Here is a 23025-nt window from a genome sequence, read left to right as displayed (position 1 = left end):
GTCCGTGCACATACCTGGCCAAGGCTGGTGTTTTGGAGTTACAATGGAATGCCTACCACTAAGGGACACAACAGCGCTTCTTGCGGGGGTGGGGGGCAGCTAAGAATCTGGGCATGTGATTTTGCTCCAAATAAAATGACTACAAAGTTTAAGCACAGATCCAATGGTGTAAGATTATGGTGATCCCAATGTGCCAGAATTACCGTGTAATTTCCAGCGAGGGAGACATCAGTACCGTCTTGCAGATAGTGGGTTTCTGTGAAACTTCTGGCAATGAGACCTCTGTGGAAAAATAAAAACACCATAAAAAGATGAGTGCAGAATTGCATTGATACATTGTTGTAAATGTCTAGGCTATAGGGTAGCAAGATTGTGACCTCCTTTTTTTTTTTTTTTTTTTTTTTTTAACAGATAATCCAAGGAGGCTCCCATTAAGGCCTTCCTGGTTTATGTTCTCCAGGGAGAATTCAGAGGAGACTCAGACAACAGAGTCAGATTCAGATATGCATCCTGGAACAATAGCCCACACACTCAATGTGGAACCCTCCCCCTCTCCCTTCCTCCCACCTCATTCCTTCATGCGCACACTGGGTGCACACACTTGCAAACACACACGTGTGCACACACATATACTCTTCAATGAATAGTACAGGCAGATTTCTAATTTGGGAAAATCTCCCGCCTGGAAGTCACAGTCTCCACCGACTGGAATCGATGGTTGAACCACCCGCTGGGAAAGTCATTCTGATTCGCAGCAGTGCCTCTGCTGGCTCCCCCGCAGGTGAGAGAACCGGCTGACAATATTGAAATGTCACAGAAGAGAATAGAACAGCAGTGAAATGTTAAAAGCAGCGATGTATGTATGAGGTGAGGAAAAATGATTTTGCACACCCTGAAATATTGAATTTCTAAGATAAATTGAAAGGGGGAGGAAACCCCCTGTTTATTCTAACTATTAATAAAACTGTATGCAGTCTACCAGAACTTCATTAAAGATTGCAAAGCATGGGTTACTTAGGTTTTAAACTATTTTCCAATGTCTTACATAACATGCACTATTTTATCCTGTTCAACACAACCACAGGATGTATTTCCTGTGTAACTACCGCTGCCAGGTGCTAGCTGCTGGGATACAAAGACAAGTAGGAACAGCCCCCATCTTGATGACACCACGAGCTGGTAGGGTGATGGGTGACACAGAATCCAGTGTGAAGGGAGCGATCAAAGAGTAGAAACAGAGGCCTTCTGGGGCAGGAGAGTAGGGTCTGGAGGCAGGGAACATAAGGTCGATTCATGCTGACTTTCTAGAACTAAGTCAAATGGAAACACTTCAGCTATGACAGGAAATATCCTCTCCATTTACATAGGGCATACAGCGATTAAATGACTTTGTAACTTTACCTCATCCCCTTCATTTACATAGGGCATACACCAAGTAACCAATGGAAACCTCCAGAGGGTATTTAAATCCCAGAAAATTCTGTAACGGGGATCTTGAGCACCTATGCTTGGGCCCCCTCACACCCTGTGGAACGTAATTTCATTTTCAATAAATCTCTGCTTCTGTTGCTTCATTCTTTCCTTGTTTTGTTTGTGCATTTTGTCCAATTCTTTGTTCAAAACACCAAGAACCTGGACATCCTCCAGCAGTAACACTTCTGGATGCATGGATGCCCTTCGGGTGGAGCCTCCCACAAGGGAAAGGCTTTGCAGAGGGAGCCGACAACTACTGGGCCCAAACGATGGAGCAGGAGTCGGCCGGGCCCAGGAGCGGGTGGAAGGAGAGGGGAAATCCAGGCAGATAATGTCAAGGTCAGGGCCCGAAAGGCCTGGAGTCTGGGGATCTGGGCTGGTGGAAGACACAGAAAGGCTCTAAACAGAACCTGGGGTTTCTGTATCTAGACAACAGGGAGTCAAGAGTTGCTTTAAATACTGAACTTTGTGGATGGTGAAGGTGCTGCCTGCCCTTTCCTGTCTTCAGAGGAAGACACTCTCCACTCTTCACACCGTTTGGTTCTGTTGGGGAGGGGAGGGGCTCCTCCACTCCTGATCCGGAGACGAACACGTGACCCAAGCTAAGCCCATCACAAATCTTCCCTACAGCATGTTGAGCTGGGATGTCTGGGGATGAGGTCTTTCTTCTTTGTTCTCAAGGCTCTGAGAATGTGGCCACCACCTCCATCCTGGTCCCTTACTTCAGGAGAAAGCTGGTCAGAGAGAACAAAGCTGTCACCCTCAGGCAGGGACAAAAGGCAGGGAGAGGGTGATGGACCTGCTGCCCCTGGGGCCTGCTCCCCTCTCCTCCTCCTCATAAGTCCTTCTCTTCTGCCTATGCTGGCTGGAGCTGGGTTTTGCAACCAGAGTCCTGATCAGTATGGCAGGGAAGGAAAAGAAACGGGAATATGCAAATGTCAGAGATGAGAAGCACTTTCCTTACACAGTCAGAGTTCCTTAGACCCCCTCCCAGCCAAGTTCAGAACTGAGAATCAGCTCCTTGTTTTACATGGATTGCAATATGTTGAGGATATGCCTGGCTTAAATCAGTTAGACCCTGATGGCAGGTCTCCGCTGCAGTCTACTTTACAGCGAGTGTTTGAGAGAGTGTGCGGAAAACATAAAACACAGACGGGCCCTCGCACTCACTGGCTAAGGCACGTGGGCCTCCCAAGTGCTGCCCCTCACTCTCCTCAGCGGTGCACACGTCATGCTAGAGAAAGTTGCCCTCCTTGGCAGCGCTGGGCTCTCAAACCCCTGTCTTCTAAGCTCACCTCCTCTGAGATGCCAGAGGCGCTGCCTGGGCAGGCTCATTCACAGGGCACCCCGGCCCTGTCACGCGGTCAGGAGCAAAGGAGAGGAAGAGGGGAGGAAGAGGGGAGGGAGAACAGGCAAGGCAGTGGGAAGGTGACAGTGCCCTGAAGAGAGGAGTATGAAGAAGGGGTAGTCTTTGGTCACAGGCAGAGAGCTCCAGGAGGGTGGAGGGGTCTGGTGACCTTGACAATGGAGCTGCAGCAGGTGAGCCCAGGTCAAGGCGACAGGCGAGGTGAACGAATGTTCCACAGCACAGTTCCAAAGGGAAGCAGAGAGGCAGGATGTGAAAACCAGAGATTGGGACTTGAGGGGAATAACTGGAGGGATGGGGCTGAGAGGGGACATGGGCGAAGCTGCAGAGGAACAGGCAGAAGGATGCAGAGCACAGAGGGATACACACAACACAGGAAAATGTGCAGAGCACGAGGTAATGCACACAGCACGGGAGGATGCACAGAGCATAGGGAGAGGATGCACAGAGCACGGGGAGAGGATGCACAGAACACCGGGAGAGGAGGCACAGAGCACCGGGAGAGGAGGCACAGAGCACCGGGAGAGGAGGCACAGAGCACCGGGAGAGGAGGCACAGAGCATGGAGGGGAGGATGCACAGAGCACAGGTAGGAGGCACAGAGCACGGGGGAGGCACAGAGCATGGAGGGGAGGATGCACAGAGCACGAGGGATGCACAGAGCATGGGAGGAGGCACAGAGCATGGGGAGAGGATGCACAGAGCATGTGGAGAGGATGCACAGAGCACGAGGAGAGGGTGCACAAAGCACAGGGGGAGGATGCACAGAGCACGGGGAGAGGGTGCACAGAGCATGAGGAGAGGGTGCACAAAGCACGGGGGGAGGACGCACAGAGCACAGGGGGATGCACAGAGCACAGGGGGAGGCACAGAGCACAGGGGGAGGCACAGAGCATGGAGGGGAGGATGCACAGAGCATGGGGAGGATGCACAGAGCACGAAGTGAGGATGCACAGATCACGGGGAGAGGGTGCACAGAGCACGGGGCAGGGATGCACAGAGCCTGGGGCGGGGATGCAGAGAGCAGAGGTGGGGGTGGATGCACAGAGCACGGTGGGGAGGATGCAGAGAGCACGGGACAGGGATGCAGAGAGCATGGGACAGGGATGCAGAGAGCATGGAGGGGAGGATGCGCAGAGCATGGGGGTGGGAATACACAGAGCACCGTGGGGGAGGATGAGCAGAGCATGGAGGGGGGATGCACAGAGCACGGGGGGGAGGATGCACAGAGCATGGAGGGGGGATGCACAGAGCATGGAGCATGCAGCTAAGGATGCACACAGCCTATTCTCTACTGAGCCAGAACCCATAGTGGCCTCAATAGTCTTAAAAAAGAGCACACTGCCAGGCACGGTGGCTCACGCCTGTAATCCCAGTACTTTGGGAGGCCGAGGCAGGCGCATCACGAGGTCAGGAGATCGAGACCATCCTGGCTAACACTGTGAAACCCTGTCTCTACTAAAAATACAAAAAATTAGCCGGGCGTGGTGGCGGGCACCTGTAGTCCCAACTACTCAGGGGGCTGAGGCAGGAGAATGGCGTGAACCTGGGAGGCAGAGCTTGCAGTGAGCCGAGATCGCGCCACTGCACTCCAGCCTGGGCGACAGAGCCAGACTCCATCCAAAAAAAAAAAAAAAAGAACACACTTGACCAGCTTCAACATTACAGAGAAAGGAAAGGAAGAATTTAATGTAGATTAAGTTATATTATTACTTGTATTATTTACTATGTATTTGTACTTCTATCACATATTTTATTAATATTTTAGCAATTCAGGTCTTAACAATGTTGAAATCTTATTTGAATGAACAAGGTATATAAATACCTAATATTAAGGGGAGTGATGGGTGCAGACATTTGTAGAACAAAGATACATTATTCGAAGGCTTCTGACCAGGCTTAACTGAAAGCGGGTTTGGACAGATGGACAGGGAGAAAAGTCATTTTATGTATGAGGGAGATGAAAAATCCATCAGGAAAGCTGGGGATTAGAGAAAACAAGGTTTTGATAGACAACTGTCAGCAAACTGGAGGACAGAGTAATTTTAGGGTTAGAAAGCAGTAAAATTAATTAGGAGGTTTTGAAATGTGACTCAGAACAGCAATACAAAGTCCTAAAACTACCCACTGCTCCTCATCGTCATCCAAGTGTCATTGGAGCTAAGCAGAAATACAACCACAGTCATGCTTGGAGCTCTGGAGAGTTCTTAAGCACTGTATTCTGTTTCCTCTTATCTAAAGAGAGTGGAACAGGGGCTTGTGCTTACAGCCCTGACCATGCCCCACTGCTGCCGAGGCACTAAATGATATGTTCCTTTTCGAGTTTTTCTTATACAGTCTGGAAAGGAAATCGTGATTTACAGATAAGATGCAGTCATACCACTTGTGCATATTGTATCTTCTCAAGATATTTTGAAGGCAAGAGAGGGGAGGGGGAAGGGAAAGAGAGGAACAGGAGGAGAGCCAGCAAAAATTCATGCTCAGCGTACAACGGAGTCTTGCAAAATGCAGGCAGTGAATGTTAACGTGCGCTCACCACAAAAATGGTAACTGGGAGGTAATACATTTGTTTATTAGCTAGATTCAACTATCTCCTTCAAAACAACATGGTGTGCCCAACAAAAACATGCAATGATCTGTCCATTTAAATAGCTAAATACCTAAATAAATGCCAACTCCCCCTACCTCCAAAAAAAAGCCCCAAACTGATGATGGGCTTTCTGTTCATCAGCCCCAGTGCTATGAGCTGGGAAGAACAGGCAGCTTCCTTGGTTTCCTCTGAGGGGTTTGAATGAGAGATGGAGGGAAGCAATGTGATCTGATATCTGAACTCCTTCCCAGCTCTCCCTTCCAGGAATCTGTGCTTCTGCAGCCAAGACTCCAGGTGTCACGCGCTCCACACCCTTGGGAATGAACCCACCATGCAGGGCTTTGTGTGCCCCTGCTCCCTGCTCTGACTTCCTCAGGTCCTGCTTGGAGATCACGCTGCCGTCCCTGCTAAAACTCTTTAGTGTCTTCCTGTTGGCCCTGGGATGAAATCCCAATGCCTCCCCATGGCCTCCGAGGTGCTTGAAACCTCATGCTGCCCACCCTCCCACCACACTGTGCTCATTTTTCCCTCTAGCTCATGCTACTCTAGCCAACACTGGCCTCTGGTTGGTTCTAGAACATTCCAGACCCTCTCCCTCTGAGGGCCATTGCACCTGCTGTGCCCTGTGTCTGGAACATTCTTTACATGGCTTTTCATGTAGCCAGCTCCTTTTCATCCTTGTGCTCTTGGTTTCAGTGTTGTCTCCCCAGAGGGTCCTTTCCTGATCTCTTATCTAAAGCAGCCCCATCACCACTCTTAGCCCCCATTGCAGTCCTCCTTTGGTTTTCTGCCTGGTATTCCTATTTTGTTTATGCATCTCCTTACTTATTTATCTCTACCTTCAAGAATGTGAGCCACAGGAGGGCTCCTTGGTCATCGCTGTGTCCCTCACTTCCACCTCCTCCTGGCTGTAAGCATTAATAGCTGCTAAACACTCACCCTGGGCCAGGCACTGTGCTGAGCCCCTGACATCTCATTTAATCCATATATTATCTGGCCCATGGATACTATTTTTTTAATCGCTATTTAAAAGAGGAAACCAAGACACAGCAGGGTCAAATGACCTGCCCAAGGTCATGCCAACCATGACAGTGTCCGGGTGGTTTTGCTTTAGAATTTGTGCTCTTAACCACTGTGTGGCGCTACCAGACCTTACAGGATGGTCAAGCAATATTGACGGAGTGTTTGCTGCAGGTGCTGTGCTAAGTGCTGAATACATATGTGTTGAGCAGATGAATACATGAGTGAATAAGTGAATCTGAGGAGCACGCGGCAGGCAATGCCCCTTTTGCTTCGGGCTTTCTGTTCCTTCCTGGGTGATACATGTCCCACATCTTTCTCCAGCACCATGACTTGCCAGGGAGCATGGATGAAACTGAGAAGGCGCTGGATGGAGGTTTTCTAAGATGTGTGCCTAATTTAAAAGGGGCCGGGAGTCAAAGCCCCCTGGAGAGAACTAAGGGGGGTGGATTGACAATCGCAGTATTGGAAATGTGACAGCAATGGCCTTGGAGCCTGCAGATTCCCCCAAAGAGAAAATCCAATTAGATGGACTCTCTTATGTCAGCAAATGAAAACAGAAGGTGAATGCATAATTTCATGAGAACATTCTTTTCCTCTGCTTATTAGATTAGCTGATCTAACAAGGCACTCTGTTTGTCTCAATACCAGGAAGTAAAATGCATTTTAACTGTGCCAGGAGTTGATTTTGCTATTTGCCATTTGTTGTGGGATGACACGTGACACCTAAATATTCTCTCATTTAGACTATATCTAGCATGCTGCACAATGGGAATAAGGTGCTCCAGGAGGCCCCACTGGTGAAGGACACAGACCCACAGTGGTCAGGGCTCCATGACAGGGACATGCCCAAAGCACCACTGGAGCCCCAGGAAAGGCTTCCAACCCAGAAGTCAGCCTGGAGGGTGTATCCAAGGGAGCCGGGAAAGATGGGGAAGAACGAGCTGGGCTGGTGGGGGAAAGGTGAGGAGAGGAATGGGAAATGGGGAGGAGAGCATTCCACGAGAGGCGACTGCATTCTCCAAGGCATGGGGGCGCAGAGACAGCACGCTAGTGGGCAACGCGCAGAGGGGAGGCGAAATGACGTGGATGCCACATGGTCAGGGTGCAGGGCCTGAGGCAGGGAGACCCGCTGCTGCTGAGACAGGCAGGCTGGGGACAGAACCTACATGCTGCCCAACACTGCTGACTTTATCCTGTGCCATGCGGAGCCGCTGAACACGGAAGGGAGCTGAACAGACATGAGCTTCAGAGCCACAGGCGGTTCTGACAGCCACATGGATGAGACTTGGAGGGGAAAGAGAAAAAAACAGGCTGCAGGAAGGTTAGCAAGGAGGCTGGTGTGAGCGTCCACACAGAGCACCAGGCCAGGAGACGACGGGATGGGAAATTCAGGCGGCCCCAGAATCAGGAACTGCATGACAGACTGAGGACTCTTGCGTGATGTCAACAGAGATGGGTGACTCATAAAGGAGAGAAGATACATGAGTTCAGTCTTAGCCATGGTTGTAGTTTAGATACTTGTCCCTACTCAAATCTCACATTGAATTGTAATCCCCAAAGCTGGAGGTCAGGTCTGGTAGGAGGTGTTTGGATTGTGGGGGTGGATCCTTGACGGCTTGGTGCTGTCTTCATGAGAATGAGTTTTTGCAATATCTGGTCATTTAAAAGCATGTGACACCTCCTCCTCCCACCCCTTCCTCTCACTTTCTCCCGCTTTCATCATACGAGGTACATGCTTCCACTGCACCTTCCAAAGCTGAGCAGAAGCTGATGCTATGCTTCCTGTAAAGCCTGCAGAACTGTGAGCCAATGAAACCTTTTTGCTTTATAAATTACCAAGTCTCAGGTATTTCTTCATAGCAATGCAAGAATGTCCTAATCCAGCCATGCTCAGTACTGAGAGCTGTTCTCTTTCTTGGACACGTCATGGGAGCAGGTGACTCCTACGGTTTGGAGACACATGGTATCCACCCTCATTTAGAGAGGACAAGTAGACTCCCATCCTTTTTCGCCGAGTACCGTATTTTCTGATTTCAAAATCTTTGGATATACTGGCTGAAAATGATTATTTAGAACTTGCATGAAAATATTACTATGTAGGTAAAGTTCTTCCTGATAAAATTTCTTACATTTCTGAAATGATTTGAGTATTGACTCAAAACACGAATGACCTCCAAATTGCTTTCGGATCAATATTGAAATTATCCGACTTTAACTTTACCCTTACATAATTTAGTTACACAGCTTGAATGAGATGGATTTCATTAAGATGACATATGTTACACTCCAAAGCATGGGAGAGCTGAAAGAAACCCCATGGCCCCAGGAGTGAATCAGCCTTTCTCTTGTGTTCTGCCAGGATTCTGTAACAGGACTTTCCCTATTCGGCCTTATTTCTTGTTTACTTGTCTTCCTCCCACACTGGGTTGAGCTAAAAAGCAGAAACAACACCTCTAAACCCAACACAATGCCTAGCATAGAAGAAGTGCTTCGTAAATAAACGAATGAGAAACTGAATCGTTATCACAGAAAAGTAACCCAATCTGGACAGAATGTGTCGGAACTAATTGGATCAATTAAAAATAAAAGAAATATGCTTCAAATTGCTTACACTGATCATACAGGGGGTATGGGGTGGGGACAATCTCATTCATTCCTTCATTATTTCAAGAATTCTGAATGTTCTCCGGTCATCCAGATCAATGCTGACAACATGTTATCAATTTCAAAACTGCTTAAATGAGGGAAACCGGGAAAGAAAAGTAAGAAAGTGGCATCAATTACTTAGAATATGAAAAAACTCATTGATGACATGTCAACTTTTTCCTATTATTTCTTTGAAGACCATACATATTGTTTGAGGGTTTAATTATTCTGTACAGCATATTCATGCCATGCCAAAGTGTCACAAGACAGTTCTTGTTTGTCAATTAACACCAGCAGGCAGTATAGATACTCTTTGCAATTAAATCATGCCAGGCAATGCAGGCTTCAGTGATTTCTTCCTGGTAGATCCATTTGGTATTCGAACAAAGTATCCAACTGAGTTTTTTGCTGAAGATTTAGTTTATCATGTCATCATTCCACAAATTACAAAATCATTCATACATAAATTTGGGTAATGGATTTCTTTTATTAGAATGTGGAAATACAGCTACAAATACTTTCATATGTGGGACTAAGGGCCAGGAGCTTTAACAAAACATAGCATCCAAAAAAGATCATAATTAAAAATCATGATCAGGATTTTCCAAGTTACTAAAATGATATCCTTTAATGAAAACTGTCTATTCCTCAATCACAGCTAAATAAATATAGAGAAAACATCCGGAGGGCAAACGGTACGCACCCAGACCGGACCCTGCATTCTCTGAAAACACTCACTCTGGTTTTCAGCAGAAACTCTAGACTGAAGATCTTCGTGCTGCTATCATTGGCTTTTCTGGACTATTTTATGAAAAGATTAGACAGTTGAAAGATTCTCTGTAAAACCAGTGTACTGAGGTATAAAATAAGAGGAGAAAAATGAAAAAGAAGAATGGAAGACATCTGGTATTTCTCACATCTCAACTTTGCTCAAACTTCTTTCAGAACTTTGTCTTTGCAAATATTTATGCTTCTTTTTTATGGCAAAAGTTATCACAGCCTGGTAAATAACTCATGGTCTGGGTTCTCGTCTTGGAGAATGAAAGCAAAGCATCGCCGCCACCACCCTCAAGGCCTTGCCCTCATCATCTCGCCACCTTCCTCCTGCCCCTGTTCATTGTTTGCTCACAGAGTGTCAGGCCTTGGGGCATTCACTTTATTTTATTTTTTTTTGAGACTGAATCTCTCTCTGTCACCCAGGCTGGAGTGCAGTGGTGCGATCCTGGCTCACTGCGACATCTGTCTCCCAAGCTCAAGCAGTTCTCCTGCCTCAGCCTCCTGAGTAGCTGGGATTACAGGCACACACCATACGCCTGGCTAATTTTCTGTAGTTTTAGTACAGATGGGGTTTCGCCATGTTGGCCAGGCTGGTCTTGAACTCCTGACACCTATCTCAGCCTCCCAAAGTGCTGGGATTACAGGCGTGAGCCACCGTGCCCAGCCGGGGGCATTCACTTTTGATATGCACTTCTTTACTTTATTTTGAAAGAGACTCTGCAGGGTAAGGACTGTAATTGCCTGCTTGATAAGGAAGAGGAAGCACTCAGAGAGGTTAAGTGACTTGTCCAAAGCCACCCAGCTGAGCCCTGGAGACTAAAAGTGACTCTATTTAGCTCCAAAGACCACCTGTTCCTAACCGCTGGTCGACACTGCCTTCCCAGGAAGCAGCATTAGCATGTGGTTCTGACGGTCTGAAAAATAAGCAGCAACAAATCAAATTCCGTGTTTTTCTGAAATAATTTTTCCTCCATGTTGGAAGAGACACTTGAAAATGGTGCTATGCTATTTCTCTTCACATGCAATTCAATTTTGTTACAAAATCCAAATTATTTTTGGATATAATTTCAGTATTTTGGGATCCTAACTATTTAAACTGTACATCTGTAAGAACAATGGAGCACGTACATTCCATTTTTCTTCTGTTATTCTCCATTTACTAAAATATTCAAAATGATCAAAACAACTTTTGTTTTCCCCTGGAATAAAAAAAGCTTCCTTTGCCCAGCTCTTTCTCATTTAGTTTCACAAACTATATTAAATAAAACTGTGGATACAGCATTTTGGAAGCTGTAGGGGACAACAAAGTTTCCTGCAAAATAACTTCTTAATATACTGCTTCCATTATAAGTCACAAATACACAGAATTTTGGGTCAAATCATGTGACACTGAGATATGCTGTTATGATTGTCTTTTGAGACTGTTCAGATGAGCCTATCTGTTCATGAACGAAGAGTTCATAGACACCCCTTTGGACTGCTGCAGACTCAGTGGAGGCCTCTGTAAGAACAGGAGGGCTGGCTTGTCAACTGGCTGAAATGTACAAGCAGGTAGAAACTGATGGGCTTCCACCTTTGCAGCTCTCCAGCTGGCATGAGACTCAGTCTTAAGGCTTTGGGCTGTTTTCACCCCTTTTAAATGACTAGATACAGTTTGCAAGTCTTGGATGAGGACTTACATACCATTTCAGGCAGTTTTTTTTTTTGAGACGGAGTCTCGTTTTATCATCAGGCTGCAGTGCAGTGGCATGAGATCTCGGCTCACTGCAACCTCCGCCTCCCGGTTCAAGTGATTCTCCTGCTCCAGCCTCCCGAGTAGCTGAGACTACAGGCATGTGCCACCACACCCACGTAATTTTTGTATTTTTAGTAGAGTTGGGGTTTCACCATATCGGCCAGGATAGTCTCCATCTCTTGACCTTGTGATCCATCTGCCTTTGCCTCTCAAAGTGCTGGGATTACAGGCATGAGCCACTGTGCCCGACCTCAGGTTGTTTTTAATGTGTCATGATTGCCTTCCTAGTATGAGATCTATCAAGTTTCAGTAACACAATTTTAAGAAAAAAAAACATCAGATACAGGGGAAAAGTTGTAAACCTGATAAATGATTACTTCCACTGACAGTAAAGCCCCACGCCCACTTCTCTCAGAATGAATCGCAAGGGTAGATTTAGTAGGTCAGCTTACGTTGCATTCTTCAAATGTTTCTACCAACACAGGTAAAACAGTCATTTCTCTGAAACTTCAAAATTTTCCTTCTTCCTTTAAGAAAACAAGAGTTGGCCGGGCGCGGTGGCTCAGCCTGTAATCCCAGCACTTTGGGAGGCAGAGGCGTGTGGATCACGAGGTCAGGAGATCGAGACCATCCTGGCTAACACAGTGAAACCCCGTCTCTACTAAAAATACAAAAAATTAGCTGGGCGTGGTGGCGGGTGCCTGTAGTCTCAGTTACTCGGGAGGCTGAGGCAGGAGAATGGCATGAACCCGGGAGGCAGAGCTTGCAGTGAGCCGAGATTGCGCCACTGCACACCAGCCTGGGCGACAGAGTGAGACTCCGTCTCCAAAAAAAAAAGAAAGAAAACAAGAGCTGGCTGTAACAGTAGCAACAGATCAGTCAACTAAGCAGCATCAGTCACTAACGTTCATTTGAGCTCTTCCTAAGCAAAGGCACTTTACGTGTATTTTAAAATTAACTTTTACAACAATCTTGGCAGGCAGGTACTTATTTGTATATGAGACACTGGAGGCAAAGAGAGGTTAGGCAACTTTGCCAGGGTCACACAGCTGGCACTGTGTAGGCATTTCGACTTCAGAGCTCTTATTGCTGTGCTTACATGAATTCTATTTCCCCTTAGTCTGACTTTTGCCTTTTCTGCCCATATTCCTTTGAAAGGAAACTATACTTAATGTAGCAATCTCTGTTTGAAAGCAATTATAAAGAATTTGGAGTGAGTTGGGTGAATCTATTTCCCACTTATTGCCAAGGGTCAAAACTGAAAGGAACAACGAGGAACTGTATAAATCAGGGTTCTGTTTGCCTCTAGTGTGGAGAATAATCACCTTAGTCATTTTATGTGTATCAGTTGATACTATTCCATGCGTAAAGGTGATGAAATATTCAATAATGCAAGTGAACGATCAAACCCATTTATATTTATTCATTAGTGCCACATACCACCCACCAATAATCTATAGGCCAGAAGCAAAGTGAACCTCGAATTCATTTTCTAATTGCCCTTCTTGCCCTGGACTGCAAGTGGTATTTATTAGCCACTGCTCATTAAGCAACCACGTGGTCTATGATGTGGGACGACATGTGACAACTGGTGTTTCTTTAAATCTTTATGACACTATGAGTTGGTATATGGCCATTTGATAGATACAGGAATTGAGGCTCAGAAGTGTCAAGAGATGGGTTCAAGGCCACAGACTCTTACAGCAGCGATGGGCTTGGGTTGTCACATGCTAACATCTTACACCCAGCCCTTGGCCATATGCATGCTGGATAGAAAAGCATACCTTTCTCCCTTCCTGTCCCAGAAAATTCTTGGTTGATTATTTTAAGCAATGCATTTACCTAACTGATTAACTGAACCTCATGTACAAAAAGATTCAAGTGGAGAGAGGTGCCTTTTCAGCTGGGCCAACTGGTGGGGTCTTCCTTACTCACTTCTGAGGCCCGTTCCCGGCTCCGAAAGGCTTTCAGTCAGTATCTGCAGAATGTCTGGGCTGATACATTTCCCAGTAATAAAAAGTGGACGAGAAGACCAAGCTACCTTCAAAATACATCTCTAGCCGTAGTATAGCAACAGTGGCTAAGAACAAATCTCATTCTGCCATTTTCTTCTTTTATGACTTTGAACATGAAATCTGACCTCATGCGGGAGTTTCCTCATCTAAAATGAGAATGATAGTGCCTGCCTCACAGGGACACTATATGGGAAGTTAATATATGTTATAGATGATAAACATGCCGAACCCATATTATGTACTCAGTAAATGGAAGCAATTATTATTATTAATAAGCCTGCTGGCTTCCATTCATCTCACCTACCATTTCTCTGGTCCCAGCCACCATTTCCCCTCACCTAACCTTCCATAATAGATTAGCCAAACTCCTGTTTTCACTCTTGAAACATTTAGGTCTGTTTTTCATACAACAGCCAGTGTGAAGTTTTTAAAACGAAAATGGATCTTGTCACTTCTCCACTTAAAACACTGCACTGCTTCTTACAGAACCCAGAGTAGAATTCTAATTCCTTAGTGCAGGGCCGGGCGCGGTGGCTCATGCCTGTAATCCCAGCACTTTGGGAGGCTGAGGCGGGTGGATCACTTGAGGTCAGGAGTTTGAGACCAGCCTGGCCAACATGGTGAAACCCCATCTCTACTAAAAATACAAAAATTAGCCGGGTGTGGTGGCACGTGCCTGTAATCCCAGCTACTCAGGAAGCTGAGGCAGGAGATTTGCTTGAACCCGAGAGGCAAGAGATTGTAGTGAGCCGAGATCGCGCCACGGCACTCCCGCCTGGGCCACAGAGTGGGACTCCGTCTCGAAAAAAATCCCAAAAAGCAAAAAAACAAATTTCTTAATGTGGACCAGGCCCACCCCCTCTACCTGCCCAATTCATCCCACTTAGGCTCTGTGGCCTCGCTTTGGTTTCCCAACTCCACCACCCTTCTTATCTTGGTCTGGAACATTCTTCCCACTTTCTCTGCCTGGCCAACTCTCAGTAACCCTCATCCAAAATGACAGTATCTGCAGCAATCTTCCCTGCCTGCCCCTTCCTAAATGCGGTTCTCCTTGTTCGCTGCTCTTGCAAGGTTCTGCCCTGTTCCTCGAGCACATAGTGCCCTTTCTCATTTATTTGCTCTGTCATTTGAGGTATGTTTCCCCCATTAGGGCAGAGGCTGTCTGGGTCCCTCCCCAGCCCTTACACTAATGTCTGGAACTTAGTAGATGCTCAATAAACACTTGTGGAATGAATGGAATAACTGAGAATGAGAAAAATATGGCAAAAGCACTCATACATAATAGAATCATTATTGACTTGCTGCTATTTTAGGATATGAGGAGTTCTTTCTACTCTAAAAAAAGTAAAATAAAATAAAACCACCACCACCACCCAAACCCACAAAACCCTGACTAGTAAAAGACATGCTGATCCTTAGAAGTTCTACCACCTAAAATATATCTGGTTTTTAGTTCATAAGGTAGAATAGAAAATATACTTTACAAGATATATCTTCAAATGGCATTCCCTTAACCTCCAGAATTAAAAAAATGTTTAGCCGACTTATTTGGAACCATTGAACCAAACACCTCTGACTCCTTGGACACACAGCTTTACACTTTAACAATAAAATGACCTGGTGTGCGTGTCCCCTCCTCACACCAGCTGGTATCTCAGAGTCTTCTGGTGTAGACGGGCATCTTCCACCTGGCCCAAAGCAGGGGGTCCTGCAAGATTTCAGGCCTGATGACCTCGTAAGTGGTTTCAGAGAAAGCTGGATGCATTTCAGCCCTGTTTCCTTCACCCACCCAGCTCAGTGAAGAACTTGTATTAATTGGTGCTTTGAGGCAGAAGGGGATTTTCTTGGCCGTGGCGGAAGCCAGCCAGCCAGCCAGCTCCCTGGCAGACTTGCAGACTGGCCAGCTGGGCTCTCTTAAAAATTGACCTACATTGAACCAAACTCGCAGAATTTGTGTTAGATCAATTTGCTCCTCTCTGCTTGCTCAAAGAGGGTCATGCTCTGCAAATTTCCATACCATCGCGGCCAGGAGATAGACAACAGGAGGGATCCGGGGCGGAGAAAAGGACCTTCACTTTCTGAAGTGTTCTAAATTGGCCCATGGAGCGGTTCAGGTCCTCTTGCTGAGGCTACCATGAAATGTGCCTGGATTTTGAAACGGATGTGTTTCTCCTTTAAAAAAAAAGGGGGGGGGGCTGCAGGGTGGGGTGTCCCTGTGTGTGAACCCAGGTGTACAGGGGCATAATCAGTTAAAGCACACCCTCTTTCCTGCGAAGGCCCACTGAGTTTGCCTCCTCCGATTCCCTGGGCTGAGTCAGGACTATCCAAAAAAAAAAGCCACGGGTTGTGCCAGCCCCATGCAGACACCACTGCCTGCAACAGAGCTATTAGAAAAGTACCGTGTCTGGGACAAGGAAGGATTGTAAAATATAAAATTGTAAAATAAAACCATTAATCCCATCTGAATTCTAGCTGTTGGGTTCTTTATATGAAGTGGTCCTCTGTTTTCTTTGTTTCAAAGAAACTACAACGAGAAGTACTTGTAATACCCATGCTGAATATTTCTGTTTCCCAGTAACGATTCTCCAAGTGCTTAGTTGATTTACTATCTGATCAGCAACCGGGCTTGAAAAAACAAAACAAAACAATACAATACAAAACTGGTAGAGTTTTGCATTAAGATCTAATGCTGTCGAGAACCCTAGAGAAGAACCAAAGGACAGATGTCAGTGACAGTGGGCCATTCATTGATGGATTTCTCTCCAGGATAAAGGCCACACCAATCAATATTCTTACAGCTGGGCCTTTGAACTATTTGCTTCCTCCATATGGACTCTCCAGGGGTAAATGGACATTTTCCCCAGTGCCTTAATTTCTTATTCAATTCCAGCTTCCTAGGTTACAAAAGAGTTTGGCTAATTCTAACAGCTAATTTTCCATAAGCACTTAAATAGTTTAGTCAGAATGATGGTTGGGAATATTTTATGTTGCTTTCATTATACTTCGGCTAGGCAGGGTAATTCTTATGAATTACCTTGTTGATTTAGTTAAGTAATGCAATACATGACAAAATATTACCCTGGGTCATGAAAAATAGAGATCTTTAATAACATCATGGTCTCAAATTGTAAAATTAGTTAAAAACTGTGGCAGGGGTGGCTAGTTGGTTCATATTTGATTTGAAGCAGTAATTCATTACATTTATGAAATCTTTAGAGTTCATTTGCTGTCCAGGCATTCTAATGTATTACTTACTTGGACTGCATTTTTAAAAAGCTGCTGGCATTAGGCAACAAGCAATCTTACAGTACTAGGCTAAGAGTTAGTTTTCCTTGTGGCTGGTTCACCGCTAAGTCTCCAAGGTGTCTTGTGTATGGGACAAAACCAGATACCTACTCAATGCACCCATCCCAAAACATGACTTCACTTCTCTGGATGGACTTTGGCCAGAAAAAGACAAACATGCTTCCAGTATTTCTGGCTTCCCAGTCGTGGATCTGTTACTCAGATGACACTGTTGTGGTTTCTTTAGAAAAGGAAAACAGAAGAATACTTCCTATAAAGGACCCAGCAAGTAGAATTCAGATGGGATTTATGGTTTCATTTTCACACAACAATCTTGCACGCAAAGCTGGGAATTAGGATGACATCATGTGTGCTGCTAAACTCATATTCTAGAAACATGCTCCAGAAAGGAGTTCTTCATTAGAAGCTGAAAGCTTTCCATGTGTCTGGGGAAAAAAATAGCTAATACGTTGAGGAGGAGGGAGGCCCAATTTAATGACTAAAAAATGTAATTTATAATGATCAGCCTCAGTAATCCCTCCTAATAGTTTCATTTAAAAAAATACTATTACGATCTCTAAACTTACTGAATTAATCAACACTTCTTGGGGTCAGAAAACAATTATGTATTAAGTGCACTCCTGTACACTCAAAGACTGAGGCAATGGATCCAACCAGAAAGTAGATAAAATGTGGAGTTAACTGCTCTTTATCTTTCCCATAAAGGCAGAGATTTCCAAAATTAAACAATCACATTTCAGTTCTCGATGGGTCAGAGCATTGTTTGACCTGGAACTTCAGACTCTGGTTATTAGAGGGTCCTGGGGAATCATTACTAATTTTGTTGGGTGTAACAATGGCACTGTGTGTTATTTTAAAATTTACAAGAAAAAAACAACCCCATCAAAAAGTGGGCAAACGATATGAACAGACATTTCTCAAAAGAAGACATTTATGTGGCCAATAAACATACAAAAAAAAGCTCATCATCACTGGTCATTAGAGAAATGCAAATCGAAACCACAATGAGATACCATCTCATGCCAGTTAGAATGGCGATCATTAAAAAGTCAGGAAACAACAGATGCTGCGGAGGATGTGGAGAAATAGGAATGCTTTTACACTGTTGGTGGGAGTGTAAATTAGTTCAACCATTGTAGAAGAAAAGTGTGGTGATTCCTCAAGGATCTAGAACCAGAAATGCCACTTGACCCAGCGATCCCATTACTGAGTATATACCCAAAAGATTATAAATCATTCTACTATAAAGACACATGGACACGTGTGTTTACTGCAGCATTGTTCACAATAGCAAAGACTTGGAACCAACCCAAATGCCCATCAATGATAGACTGGATAAAGAAAATGTGGCACATACACACCATAGAATACTATGCAGCCATAAAAAAGGATGAGTTCATGTCCTTTGCAGGGACATGGATGAAGCTAGAAACCATCATTCTTAGCAAACTATCACAAGAACAGAAAACCCACACCACATGTTCTCGCTTATAAGTGGGAGTTGAACAATGAGAACACATGGACACAGGGAGGCGAACATCACACACTGGGGCCTGTCATGGGGTGGGAGGCTAGGGGAGGGATAGCATTAGGAGAAATACCTAATGTAGATGACAGGTTGATGGGTGCAGCAAACCACCATGGCACGTGTATACCTATATAACAAACCTGAACGTTCTGCACATGTACCCCAGAACTTAAAGTATAATAATAATAAAAATACAAATTGAAGTGTTCAGTGGAGCAATGGCATGAAGTCTGTTTGAGGTGACCTCAGAAAGGGGAGAACCACAGAAACAGCAAACGCGGCGAATCTTAACAGCGGCTGAAACTGGGCTTCTCAACCTCAGCTCAGCTGACGTTCGGTGCAGATGATTCTGTGCTGGGGGGCTGTCCTGTGTAACAGAGGGTGTTTAGCAGCATCCCTGGCCTCCACCCGCAAGATGTCAGTAACTCTCTCCCAACTAAAACTGTCCGCAGACACGGCCAACTGTCCTCTGTGGGGCAAATTCACCCTCAGTTGAGAACAGCTGGTATGTGGGAGGGATTAATATACGATTTCCTCTTCTTTTGAATATAGATTTTTTTTTTTTTTTAAGTTTCAGAGTACAAGTTTTAAAATCAATGGAGGAACAAAAGTGTGAAAAATCACAATTGCTAATTCAGTCTCTTTTGTGGTTTGGAAAATCTCCCTGGGGAGTGTAGCAGAGTCTGCCTGGGGCCGCGAGACCAGAGGCCCCGACTCCAGGGAATTTCTCAGGCTGGTCTGGGACCTTGGTGTCAGAAACCACCTCAGGCCCAGGGAGTCAGCATCGCAGGGGCCTGGGGGCTAGGAATGTGCATTTTTTTTTTAAAAGAGCATTAATATTTGAAAATAATTTCAAACTTACAGAAAAATTACAAAAATAAAAATCATACAAACAACATAGATATACACCTATACACCTTTTATGCAGATTCATCTGTTGTTGATTTTTTTTTTCTTTTGTGACGGAGTCTTGCTCTGTCGCCAGGCTGGAGTATAGTGGCGCGATCTTGGCTCACTGCAACCTCTGCCTCCCAGGTTCAAGTGACTCTCCTGCCTCAGCCTCCTGAGTAGCTGGGACGATATTTTATTCCATTTGCTTTATACGTTGCTCCCCTCCTCCCCCTTCCCCCCACTGCCCGCCCCCCAACCTTTACAAACACACACGGTGTTTTTCCTAAACCGTCTGAGGGTAAGTGATATACATCATGCCCTTTCCCACCAAATACTTCACTGCATATTTCCTATAAGCAGATATTCTCCTACGCATCATGGCCCGGCTATCCAAGTTGGCAAATGTCACATCCAGGCAGTCCCTCGCTTCTCAGCCACACTCAAGGCTGTCCCCGACCCAGCTGTGAGCTTTGCGGCATGTCTTTCCTCCTCCCAGGCCGAGTTCAGTCCAGGGCCGGGGCTTGCGTTAGGGTGTCGTGTCCATTTTCCCCTATCTTTTTATTAACAACTTTAAGACACTGTTCCCATACCATACAACTTGCCCACTGAAGATGTACAATTGCATGTTTTTTACGCTATTCAGGGTGGTGCCACCATCTACCACAAGATGGTTTTAAGTATTCCATCTCCCCGTGCCCTTTACCCTATACTCACTACCCTTAGTCTGTTGGAATGAGACATTTCCACTGCTTTTATCTCCTATGATAATGACATATTTGAAGACCACAGTCCTCACCCCTTTTTATTAAAACAATTGTGAGTTTGTCTGCTATTTCCTTGGGACCACCTTCAGAGCCAGAATCCTGCGAGAATAGCCAGAAACAATGGCTTCACAAGGACCCGCAGGCCAAGCTGAACAGCACAGCACACACGAGGAGGTGGTGTATTTACAAATAAGCGAAGAACGCCGCCGAGAGAAACACACAGCACCAGAAGACCAGTGTACGCGGAGGCCACTGGGCCACACAGCCAGGTGCCAGGAGTTGCAACTCACCTCCACAATGGCCTGCCTCCTGGTGGGGCAACCTTACAAAATATTATTATTATTTACTCATAACAATAACAATTGCTCAGAAAATAAAAAATCAAAACAGGCAAAACCATTGGAACACCAAGACGAGAATTCTACAGGTTTTATTTTTAACATATGTTTCTAAAACACTCAGTGGTGAGTGCCAAAAAACCCAGCATCAAGTCGATTTTCCTTTTTCTGTGTACATGACTTGCTTTGGAAACTGCCTATACATGCCCTACATTTTTTTTCTCTCATCAAAAACAATCGAGGAACAGTACAAGGAATTCTGAAGCATAACCTAGTCGTTTCATTTGAGTGGCGAGAGAGGGACGTGATGTGATGTGGGTGCCACGTAAGTGTCGTGCTGCGGGCAGTTGGGAAAGAGTTTGCTTGTTCCATTGGATTGCCCAGAAGAGCAGAGGCTTCCACTGCGGTTTGCAAAACAAGCCCAGCCGGTGGCCACCCTGCAAGCTGCTCTTGGAAGGAGGGGAAAGGCTCTCCCTTACCACTCTGGACTTTCCTGGGGGTTCAAGCCTCATGCAAGAGAGCCCAGTCAGCATTTAAGCCCCAGAGGCAGGTGGGATCTGCTGTTCCCCTCTTTTGGAAATATGGGTCTCGTAAGGTCTCTCCCTGAAGCTGTGTGATGGAAATCGACATTCTGTGTGTGCTAGCTCAGCATAAAGAAAGGCTGCCTCACCCTCACCCTGCAAAGATCTGTTCCACACAGACAAAGATCTGTTCCAAGAGAGTCAGGCCACTGCGGTCCTCAGGGGGTCAGAGAACCAGGAGGCTAATAAAACAAAACGGATCAGGCACTGAGTTCCGGGAAGTTACTGAGCACACATAACAACTGCAGAACGATCCCAAGTAAAGCATATTCTCAGGGACTCTGATGGAAAACATACCATGAATTAACATGCATTCAAGGCCTTCTCTGGCCCTGCGGCCTTTCGTTCAAAGAGCTCACAACTCGCCAAGAGGGTAAACATTGCTCTCGGCCAAGGCCATGATTCAAAATCCTGGCTTTGGGATCCTTCAGGGTGAGATTCGTTATCATGAGGCCTCCTAGGGTATTCATTTATAGGTGATATGAAATAGAGTTTACTGTCATTTTAAATAAAGACACTAGGTGAAATTTAAGACACATGATGAGGAGAGGGAATACAAAACCCAAAATGGCGAGACGTTGCCATTGCAAGAACTCTGAATCACTCATCTAGGGCATAGACTATCTTGTGCTCAGAATATGTAAATAGTTAAATCAAGTACATCCCATATTATTTATATCTCACAGAGTAATACAATTCTTTCGTTTCAATGGCATAGGAAGCAATAGTGTAACTAAAATATGATAATCTTTTAGCCTAAAAATAATGACCTTAAAAAATAAATTCAAATAAAAACTTAATTCCTAACGGCTCTGAACGAAATCTCTCACTGTCTCCTAAAGCGTGGAGACGTGTGTGGTTAAATGTCAGCTGACTCTTCCATGTGATGTCTGGGGACTGCAGGAGCTTCCCTCTAAGGGTTTACTGCTGAAGCCTGAGAGAGAAAAAAAGCATAGAGAGAAATTGGCAACTGTGACTCCTGAACTTTCAGAAAAGGGCTCCCTTCATTTGAAAAAAGAGCTGCCCTGTTTGTATACAGCCATAGTGAATCTGTCATTGTGTCACTTTTTTAAGCAGGAGTGTGCCAAAGTGTGTGTGTGTGCGCATGTGCACGCACATGCGCACACGCACAACACACACACACACACGGTTTCCTGGTCATAATGCACTTGGTATTATTCACTTATGGCTGTACATGGCTGCAGGTGTGCTATGGGAAATGTTTATTAGAACCTTTTATGAAAGGAGAGGCCAAGTTGTCAAGAAAAGACTAAGAAAAATGGAGAATTACTTTACCAGGAGGAAAATAAAAGATAACATTAGATTGTAAATGGAAAAAAAAAAAAAAGTAATGAGATGAGAAACAGGAGATTTGATGCCCGTGAGATGTGGAACGCTGATAATTACATACTAATGATCATGGCCACCATTTATTGAACCCCTGCTATGTGTCATGTTAATATTTAATAAGCACTCTCTCATTTAGTACTTAAAAAGACTTAGAAGGTCTCACGAATCTGACCATTTTGTGGAACAGACAACTGAGACACAAAGAGATTACCTAGCTTAAGACCACACAGCTAATAAATCAGAGATACCGGACTGGGACCTATATCAGTCTGACTCCAGAATCTGTTTCAAGCTTTCCTACTGAAGATTTGTGATGATGATAGGAATAGATTTTGTTTTGCTTGGTTTGGGCTATTTAAAAGACAAAAGTAAACAACATCTTGGTTTAAGAATGTGGGAAGAAAGCCCAGGGAAGAATGCAGATACAAATCAGCAAATGAACAACAACAACGACAAAATGAATCCAATGCAGTGAATTCAAGATAAAGTTAAATAATACAATCAAGAGTTGCCCCTGCTTTCTTACACTGCAACAAAGAATGGGAATTAACTGTGGCTGAAGTCATTCTTCATTATCAGGCTTTTGGCCAAAAAGAAAGGAAGGCTTTGCATTTGAATGGAGGTAGCTGGAGGGAGCAATGTG

At 45.2% G+C, this 23025-nt stretch overlaps 1 protein-coding gene across 2 annotated transcripts in view; it reads right to left on the bottom strand.

Moving 5' to 3' along the window:
- The window catches only part of ADAM12 (ADAM metallopeptidase domain 12), a 384755-nt gene that overhangs the window by 142038 nt on the left and 219692 nt on the right, over positions 1-23025 (bottom strand). Inside the window, exon 4 of one of the 2 annotated variants that reach the window (XM_055245748.2) lies at positions 195-282. In XM_055245748.2, the coding sequence (XP_055101723.1) occupies positions 195-282 (88 nt within the window). The remainder of the gene's footprint in view (positions 1-194; positions 283-23025) is intronic. The other variant, XM_055245760.2, reaches the window with a different exon arrangement.

Source organism: Symphalangus syndactylus, chromosome 2 (genome assembly GCF_028878055.3).
Source record: "Symphalangus syndactylus isolate Jambi chromosome 2, NHGRI_mSymSyn1-v2.1_pri, whole genome shotgun sequence".
NCBI lineage: Eukaryota > Metazoa > Chordata > Mammalia > Primates > Hylobatidae > Symphalangus > Symphalangus syndactylus.
This window is presented reverse-complemented; position numbering and strand designations above follow the sequence as displayed.